The sequence below is a fragment of the Trachypithecus francoisi genome, unplaced genomic scaffold, assembly GCF_009764315.1.
Source record: "Trachypithecus francoisi isolate TF-2019V2 unplaced genomic scaffold, Tfra_2.0 Lachesis_group3, whole genome shotgun sequence".
In the NCBI taxonomy this organism is placed as follows: Eukaryota; Metazoa; Chordata; class Mammalia; order Primates; family Cercopithecidae; genus Trachypithecus; species Trachypithecus francoisi.
This window is the reverse complement of record NW_022681468.1, coordinates 86,401,510-86,411,645: the sequence shown is the minus strand read 5'-3', so window position 1 is coordinate 86,411,645 and position 10,136 is coordinate 86,401,510. Positions and strand designations below refer to the sequence as shown.

Sequence of the window (10,136 nt, the reverse complement as noted above, 5' to 3'; positions counted from 1 at the left end):
TCCACCCCTTGTTTAGCATATACTCAAGAAATAACCATAAAAATGGGCAACCAGCAGCCCTCAGGGCGGCTCTGTCTATAAAGTAGCCATTCTTTTATTCCTCTACTTTCTTAATAAACTTGCTTTCCCTTTACTCTATGTGCTCAGTCTGAATTTTCTCTTGCATGAGATCCAAGAATCCTCTCTTAGAGTCTGGATCCAGACACCTTTCCTGTAACAACCATGTATGAATTGAAGAAATGACTAGACAGAGTGAAAAACAGATAAAAAATTAGTACTTAGTGTATGATTTCAATTTTCTAAAACTCTACAAAATTCAAACTAATCTAAAATGACAAAAAGTAGGCCAGTGGTTCTCTGTAGGGAGAGAACCCTACAGAGGTAGGAGAGTAGACAGGATCACCGTAGTATTACAAGGGATCCCTTGGGAGTGATTTATATATTATAAGTAGTGATGTTTTCTTACTAGTTTAACACTTACTTATTGTTTGTTTGCTTGTTTACTTGCTTTCTATGTCCCCTACTAGAATTTATTATCTATAGCAAGAGTTGGCAAATTATGGCCCCATGGGCCAAATCTCACTTATAGTCTGCTTATGTATGGCGCACAAGATAAGAAGAGTTTTTATATTTTTAAAGGGATGTAAAAAAGAAAAAAGTGCAACAGTAAGGAACAATATGCAACAGAGACTATATGCACCTCATAAAGTCTAAATATTTAATATCTGGCCTGTTACAGAAGAAATTTGCCAATCTCTATGTGATCAATATCTTCTATTCTATTCAGCCTGTGTATTACAAAATAGCTAGAAGAGAGTGTTGGAAATTTTTGGTGCCACAAAAGAAATAGCACTTGAACATGAATTTTCTCAGCAAGGCAATTGTACTTCTATAGAAGAGTGCGTCTCATGGATGGAGCAATGATGACAGCCTACCTGAACAAGGGAGGGGAAGGGGTTCTTATCCCTGACACAGGTAGCCCCTACTGCTGTGTCATTCCCCTATTGGCTGGGGTCGGACTGCACATCTAAGCTAATTCGGATTGGCTATTTTAAAGAGAACAGAGGTACGAGCCAGAGTGGCAGGATGAGTAGTTTGGTGGGAAGGATGGTTACAGAACAGGTGACTCAGAATGACTAAGAACAGACCAGGTGACCAAGGATGACTAAGGTCAGAGCAGGTGAACAAGGGTGACAAAGGTCAGAGCAGGTGATAGAGGGTAGGAGGAGATTGTTTACTGAAACTAGGGGCAAGGAGACATAAAGAACAAGGAAATTCAACTTTCAAATGAAGAACAAAGAATGAGGAGCTGAACATACTGATACATTGGTTCTTTGGAGAGGATCTCAGAAATTGTACTTAACAACTTACAGGCTAAAACCTTTGAGGAGGAGTTTTTGATATCCTACAATATTCCCCCTTTCAATTTTCATAGTACTTGCTCTTCAAACTTTTTTAACATATCTTGTCTTTGCTGCTTGACTTAATCCTCTAAAAGTAAAAGCTGATCTGAATAGGGTGAAGGAGAGCTAAGGGAGGTTTTAGTAAATCCTGCTTCTATAAGTCTTTGCACTAGCCCACGGATGCATTGTATGATGCAACACCCAACAAGAATGAGTACACCTACTACAGCTGCAAGGGAAGTAAGAATTGAGGCTATGATTCCTTTCCGTTTATAGAACCATTTTTCTAGCCACCCTGTGAGGGGTTCATTTACTCCTGAGTTTTTGGCTAACTCATTGGACAGGGCAGTTAGACTTTGCAATGCCTTTGTTATACTTTATCAGGGGCGGTATTGTTTGGGATGAAGTACAACATTGAGTTTTAATCATGACGCAAACTCCTCCTCTTTCTGCTAATATTATGTCTAAGGCTATTCTATTTTCCCAAGCCATCTGGCTAGTAGGCCCTAATTGCTCAGCTATTCCTTTAACAGCATCTCTAGTGTAGTTAATAAACCGCTGTTGTTTGTAATAAATGTAATTTATCCCATCTATGTTTTTATTCATTGTTACCCACCAAAATATTGACTCAAATCCTGCAGCTATTTGATCTCTGGCTTTAAATTTATCTGGTACTCCTCATGGGACTCCAATTATATCTAAATAAATGTGAGAGTCACAAGACCCATAAAGGGTTTCCCTTGTTTTATGATGTTGTATTTTTCCTCTCTCTGGTTGATGAAATGCCAGGGTGAAAGGGATAGCCAATTAAACTAGAGCACAAGTGCTGCTCCAGTTACTTGGCAGAGAATCCAGTAAAGGTCCACCACAGTACCACCATACATCTGCTCAGGGATGAACAAGGGCTGACTCATTGGTAAGGTCTTGGAAAGTCTTAAGCTCACTGCATCCTTTCAGGTCTCCAAGAAACGCGAAGTTTCCTCTCTGTCATGAGAGACAAGAAGTGAACTTAGTGTTGCGAGATGGAAGCTGGATGGCCTTCAGGGGCTGACCTGCAGAGTGTTGAACTTCGGGATATAGCAGAGAGAGAGCTTGGCATGACTTGTTACCCCAGGCTGTGTAATCCTGGAAAAGAGCTACCATGCAGCCCATGCCTGGTTGACTGGAGGACCACCCTAGTGGAAAGGGGTCAATCTGGGCCTCTGGTCTGCTGTCCACTCAAGCATGACAATTGCTTTTATTTAATGTGTGGATGGAATATTTGATCTATTCCAACCAGGCATTTGCATTTTGATATCCTGTCTCTATTGCTAAAATTTGTTTTAAATCATTTACTTCTACAATGTCTACTTTGGTCCTACCATTAGATGGAGGAGGAACAACCGTTTCATTGTGAGAGGTTTTGGAAGAAGGCTTAGGGGAAAGTGTAGGCAGTGGGGGAACAATGAAACATATTTCAAAGGATCTGATAGAGTCTGTTCCTGAAACCTATACCATAAAGCCAGCTTAAAGAAGGGAACCAGCTTAGAGAAGGGGAAAAGCTTTGAGGGTTTGGGATAATAACATGTATTGGATTGCACTGGTTTAGCTGACAGCTAGGTGAAGCTGTTCCTTTAGTAAAATGAATGTATGGCTTTAGGAAATTGCAACTACTGGTTGAGGCAGCCCATCCTTGCTCTTTAGTGGTCCACAGAATGTTGGACCAACTGCAGCATAAAAGGTCTGTCTATGAGGGGCAAGACTCGCAGTTGACACTGGGGTCCTCATTGAAATCTTCCCAGACTAAATGATCCCAATTCACTAATGTCCAATCTGAGGAGAGCCAGGAAGGACAGAGGTACTTTTCTGAAGTGGAGAGCTGTCTTTCACTTAAAATGTCTCCACAGGATGTAACACAGCAAGCATCAAATGTAATAGTTTGAGGTGAAATTGACTTGGTTACATTAATAACTAGGTGGTCAGCAATAGAGTGAGGAGAGAAGAAGTAATAGAATGGATGAAAGAAAGCTAAATTTTTATTACCTTTAGTTTGGTAGGGTATTCCCCTGGGACTATGGCCCATGACTCTGGAGGGGGCGGTGCTTTCTTGACTCAGGTGTAATGGGTCCATCCATTTTCTGCTATTCGGACTGTGGTTTCAGTAGTTAGAAGCATTAGGTAAGGTCCTTCCCAGGCCAGTTCCAGTTTTTCCTTCTCTCCAACTTTTGATCCCCAGGCTGATGTTGGTGTACTGGAAACTCTAGAGGTGGCACCTGTGCTAAAAGACCTTTAGTTCTGAGGGAAGATAAAATGGAAGATAAACCAAGTATATAATTTCTGAGAAATTGATATTTTGTTTCCAGTGTAGGAAGATCAGTAGTAGAATGTAGATAAGGTGATCCATAAAACATCTCTTAAGGGGCTAGGCCTGTCTTTTCGGGGAGCAGTTCAGACTCTTAACATGGTGATAGGCTTTTCTACTTTCCCTAATGAAGATGGGTGCCAGGGCGTATGATATTCCCATGTTACATCCAGTACCTGGGATAATTTCTTAATGACATGTGCAGTGAAATAAGTCCTATTATCTGAATTAATGTTTTCTATTCATCTAAACCTGGGTATAATATTTTCAACTAATGCCTTGGCTACATTATTAGCAGTTGTACTTGAAAAGGTACTAGCTTCTACCCAATGAGTAAGGTGATCTACTACTAATAATAAATACTTTAGACGACCAGTTGGAGGCATCTCTGTGTAATCAATCTGGATAGTTTGGAATGGCCTTAAGCCTGGACTCCTTCCCCCAAGGTGTAATCTTTTACTAAGCAACTGTCTGTAACCCATTTGGCCAGGGTATAAATTCCTATGCACCCATAAACTCTGAGGATTGCGTCACACATGGCTTGGGGCCCACAAGGGGTCCCTTGATGCAGCTGGAACAAGATTTCCCTTATAAGGGGCTTGGATAACATGTCACTCTGGTCTAGCAATGTCCATTTTCCTTCTAAATTCTCTTTAGCACCTATTTTTATTAGTTTTTAGACCAAAGAAAGCCAAACACCATTTTATATTTGACAATACTTCCTGTATGATTTTATACCAGATAAGCTAAATTTCACCTTTATATTTGTGTGCCATTAATGTTAAACTCAATTTTAATAAAACCTTGTATGTATACTTATCCAATTTTAATGTCTGACCATAAGGTAAAAATTTTTATAGACTCTTTTTAAGCCTTTATAATTTTTGTTAAAGAACAGGTTAGTGCTTTAAGAAAAACCTGTTGTGCTTTTATTTTAATGTCCAGTTTACAGAAAAACTGTACCAGTCAGCCTGAGCTCTTGTTATTTGAGTAACTTCGCAAGGAACTTGGGTACCCTCTTTAGTGAAAATCATAATATTCTGAGACTTTTTTGCATACTAGGAATAGGAAAAAGTGTGTGAAAGGATAACCAGAGAATCATGTTTTCTGGACAGGGCACACTGTACTGCACACTGTAATACACAGTAAATGTATTACTATAAGCAGTAATACATTTAAAAAGTGTGCCATCTGGGTCAAAGAAACCAAAAAACAAAACACCACAAAACTTGTATAGGGAATCCATTCTGCTATTTTCTAGCTTTATAATCTTGCACCATATTCTTAATACTTCTTTACCTTATTTTTATCATATGTTAAATGAAAGGAATAAATATATCCTAGAGATATTTTAAAGCTTAAAAAGATGTAAAATTATTACCACATTTCTTGTTGTACAATGTTAATTCAGTTGTAATTAGTACTAGTACCACAATATATCATGTGTTTTATGCATAAAATTAGAATATGCAAAAATATTGTAAAATTTTGGAAGCATTGTATTATTGTAAAAAGTTTTACTACTTTTTTATACTTATATTTTTTACTTATACTTTTTATATTTAATTTTTTTCTTATACTTAAATGTTAATGCATAGTTGTTTTATTTTCATTTTGTTATTTCTTAAATAACTAGGAACGCTTTGGCTCAGAAACATTTTTTTCCTTTCACTAATAGGAATTATTGAGACCCTTTAGGAGACTCTAAAGACTGAAGTCTGGAAAACAATCAGTTAACATTATACCAGATTGTGACTAGAACCCATTAAAAAAATACAGGAATAGCCTTGAATGCTATAAAAGAGGAAAAGCCTAAAATAGCCTGTAGAGGTGAATCCCCAAAAATCTTGGCCTTGTAAGTGATCAAGGAGGGGTAAATTTATGATAAACTCTAAGGTCTTGAAATAGGGTTCTGTCATTTTCAGAGCCTACATTGGGCAATTTAAAAATGAAATGTCAACTGAATTTAAAAGTCCACATAGAAAAATTATAATATCTACCAAGTACTAATATAAAAACACTCTAATAAGATAAGATCATGAAAATCTAGGGGGAGAATGTTTTATACTAAGATTCAGACTCCTACTATAATGAAGATAAGTGGTAGAGAATTATAACTCATCTCTGGTTCCCCAGATTATTTTATCATATTAAACAGAAATTAACATAGGCAAATACAAAACACACCAGTAAATAAATGTGTTCAGGTGGTTGTTTTTCATGAAAAACATATATTAAGCAGCCACTGTGAAGAAGGATTTGTGAAAGTGTTGAACGTAAATGCCTTCTGCTGGGTAATGCCCTTTTACATTTTACTGTATCTTTCACACCATTCATAGATGTGTCTTCATGTGCTGTCAGATATATAGTGCAATATAAAATGCATTCTTATCTAGCTCGATCATATGTTGTATATCACGTATCATATAAATAGATCTATTATCTCTGTGGCTTAGAGATATGCACCTATCATTACTCCAATGTTGGTGTGAGCAGTACTGTTTTCAGAGGGAGAGATAACAGTATATTAACCACTTATAAGGCAATAGCACTTTCTCAATATGATCAAAGTCTATATCTTAAGAAGTTTTAAAACAAAGAATACAAAGTAGGAAATTTTAAAAAAAACATACAATGGAGAAAGAATATTTAAAATCACTAAAGTTTATTTCATGAGTTTTTATTATCATTACAGTTTACTTCAAATCAATCAACTGACCTTTCCCATAGGCCAAGTTGATTTGCTTTAAGATTACAGTGTATCCACTTGTAAGTGTATAGAGACAGGGCTAAAGTGGTAACAGTGTCGTAAGTTTACTCTGTTATTCTAGGAAAGAGCATTTCTTACAACTACAGAAACCTGACCAGGCTTCAGATACTGACTCTTCAATTTTGACATAGCTGCCTTCACTTCTTTGTTTCTTAGTGTGTAGATTACAGGGTTTAAAATAGGCGTGAAGATGGTGTAGAATACAGCAAGGACTTTGTCAACTGAGTAACTACTGAAGGGCCACACGTAGATGAAAATGCACGGTCCAAAGAATAAAGTGACCACAGTGATGTGAGCAGTCAATGTGGAGCGGGCCTTCGCCATGCTCGCAGAGGAGCGATTCCTAACTGTAACAAGTATTACAGTGTAGGAGACAACCAAGAGGAGAAAGGAACTCAGAGAGAGAAAGCCACTATCTGCAACTATTAGTAGGCTGACGACATAAGTGTCTGTGCAGGCTAACTTGGTCACTAGAGGAAGGTCACAGAAAAAACTATCTACCTTATTAGGACCACAAAATGGCAGGTTAACAGTGAATGCTAACTGGCTGGTAGTATGGATGAAGCCCACAGACCAGGAAATGAGGACGAGCACAACACATACACGGCGGCTCATGATCGTCATGTAGTGGAGAGGTTTGCATATAGCAACATAACGGTCATAGGCCATGGAAACTAGGAGCACCATTTCACTGCCAGTGAAGAGATGAACAAAGAAAATCTGGGCCAGGCAGGCATCAAAAGAAATAGTCTTGCGCTCAACCAGAAAGTCTGCAATCATTTTAGGGGTAGCAAAAGAGGCAACACATACGTCTATAAATGACAGGTTTGCAAGCAGAAAGTACATAGGGATGTGAAGGCGGGAATCTGAGGTCACAGTGAGGATGATGAGAAAGTTGCCCAACAGAATTGCTAGATAAAATAGTGAAAATATAAGAAACAAGAAAGGTTGGAGCTCCCTTGAACTAGACAGTCCCAGCAATACAAATTCTGTCACCCGAGAATGATTTGTCTCATTCATTGATTTTGGAAGGGACTTAGTTTCAGTTACCTGAATAGGAGAGAAACAGAGATCAGTTAATGAAGTGAGCATGGGTTTGATGTTCCAATTACACTTAAACGTTTCAGAATTGCAATTCCTATTCCTATTTATGTGTCTGGGTTTTCATGACTTGTTACAAATTATACAGCTAGTACAGCTAAGTATGGAAGGTTGAGTTAAAGGGGAGAATTGTCAAGGAGATGTTCAACCAATGGGGATATCTAAATACATGAATTTAAGAAACAAATTGACAATTTAAAAATGAATTTGAGCATCTGAAGTTTTTGTGACACTACAGAAATCCAGTCTAAAAATCTATAGAGACAAAATCTAAACCAATTTTTCTAAAGTAAATGATATAAAAAATTTTTGAACATCTGCCACAGAGGAAGATAATTTCACCAACTTAATGATGACTAAAAAAGTTAGACACAGAAGAGTATACACTGTGTTGGTCTATTTCAATGAAGTTCAAAAATGGCAAAACTAAGGTGTAGAAAAACCACGTAGCAGTTATCCTTAAGGGACAGGAAGCGGAAATGAGAGGGGCTTCTGAAGGGTTGGTAATATTCTTTCTTGATGTGGTTGATAGTTACATGGGAGTGTTTATGAAAACTTACTGAAATATGGACTTTTGCTTTCACTTTTGTATACATAAGTTGCGTACTTACGAAAATTAAGAGAGAAAGAGAGACAGCGTTAGATTTGTGTAAGAGAACTCACAGGAGGAATCATTGCCTTAAGTGATTATATCTTATTTCTTCTCTACAGTTAAAAATTATATAAACTACAGTACAAAACCCTGGCAAAATTGAACACCCCAAATATTATTGGAACTCTTTTATGATTCAGCTCTTCATAGAGTTCTACTTTATCGTGAAACCTAGCACACTGGTTCCTTTCAATTAATCCCTGAAGCTATGAAGCTTCTTTAAACTTAGACATTGGTATTATTAACCATAGACATTTTATTGAGCTATGATTGACATTTGATTTGATGTGATGTGGCATAACAATTTATAAGTTATATTGCTTACTATAAATACTAATATAACTAGTAAGTTATATTATTATGAATTCAGACCAGGAAAAATCTGATTTTTCTTTTCTACTCAGTTACTCTATATTCTATGTTATCAGAACTTTCTTCCTTTTATGTTATTTTTATCTGTAGAAGCTATTTAGAACTTAGAAAGGTTTATGGTAAATAAAAAATAAAATGTGAATTGTAAAGGAGCATTATATTATCTGATTTTGAAGAGTCTTTCTCTACATCTTAATCAGCTCTTGGGAGAGGATCTCTTATATTTCACTCATTTCTAACCACTTGCTATTTTTGATACTAATATCTTCTTAGATCATAACTGCAAATTGCTTAGTCTCTCCTTGGGTTAGACTGGAGGGTTTATGTATAAGAACAGAACGTGTGATAAATAGTTTTAACTCCCAGAAACCAAATTTAGACTCACCTCTGTAATTCAAATCTCCAATTCTCCCCCCAAAAATACAAATTTTCTCCATTATTTGCAGTTGATATGTTCCAAGACCCCTAGTGGATGCTTGAAACCACTGATAGTACTGAAGCCTATATAAGCTATATTTTTCCTATACATGCATACCTAAGATAAAGTTTAGTTTATAAATTAGGCTCAGTGAGAGATGAACAGTAATAACTAACAATAAAATAAAAAATTACAACAATATACTATAATCATGTTTATGTGAATGTGTTTCTTTTTTTTTCTCTCTCTCAAAATAGGTTAATATTTTTGGACCACAGTTGACCTCAGGTAACTGAAACTGCTGAAAACAAAACCATGGATAGGGAGGACTCTTGTATTATCACAGATTGTATCAAAACTATGGCTCTAGGCTTTTTAGAAGAGTTTAACAGGTGGAACTTGAAGGTAAAGCAGGCTACAGAAAAAAATATACAAATCTCTCTTTCTTCTCACTTCCCGGAAGCCCTGGCCCTTCAATCCTGTGACATAAATACTGCATTGAATCCCTAAGGCATGAATAGAAGTAAAATCTAACAAAATCAGTGAATAAGAGTTCATAGGTACTCCATCAGAAAGAGCAAAGCCATAAGCCCAAGGAATGAGTGTCCTAGGGAGACCCTCCGGTGCTACAGCAGATAAGGGCATCAGGAGGCATTTCTGAGCACAGAAACTTCCTGGCGTCTTTAGGCTAAAACACCTAATCCAACTGTGTGAAAGACAGTCATAAGAATCATCCTCCCAATAGCTTTTCTGACTCTTCTGCAGAGCTCTATTGTACCATTTTCATCCGCTTCTTCGGGTGCTCAGAAAAAGAAAAGACCCTGTTTTTCACGGAGAAAAACATTGGGCAAATTGATTCAATCAAGAACTTTCTTAGTACGTAAGATGAAAGTGGTGGAACACATGAACTCTAAACTTGTTTCTTACCTAAATCCATTCTTTTTTAATTCACTTGCTTTATGTAAATTTAAATGCCTGCTTTTCCCCAGGCACTGTGCTATGCACTGGTGATAAAGCAGTTAGGTTTACAACTTTCCTTCCTAAAAATTATTTGCTAATATTAATAACCCTTTGTTTAT

At 37.0% G+C, this 10,136-nt stretch overlaps 1 protein-coding gene across 1 annotated transcript; it reads right to left on the bottom strand.

Moving 5' to 3' along the window:
* Positions 1 to 6,470: 6,470 nt before the first annotated feature.
* On the bottom strand, positions 6,471 to 7,675 carry LOC117071431 (olfactory receptor 4K15). Its single transcript, XM_033191394.1, has one exon. It carries the CDS (start codon positions 7,604 to 7,606, stop codon positions 6,572 to 6,574), a length of 1,035 nt encoding a protein of 344 aa, XP_033047285.1. The 5' UTR covers positions 7,607 to 7,675; the 3' UTR covers positions 6,471 to 6,571.
* Positions 7,676 to 10,136: the final 2,461 nt, after the last annotated feature.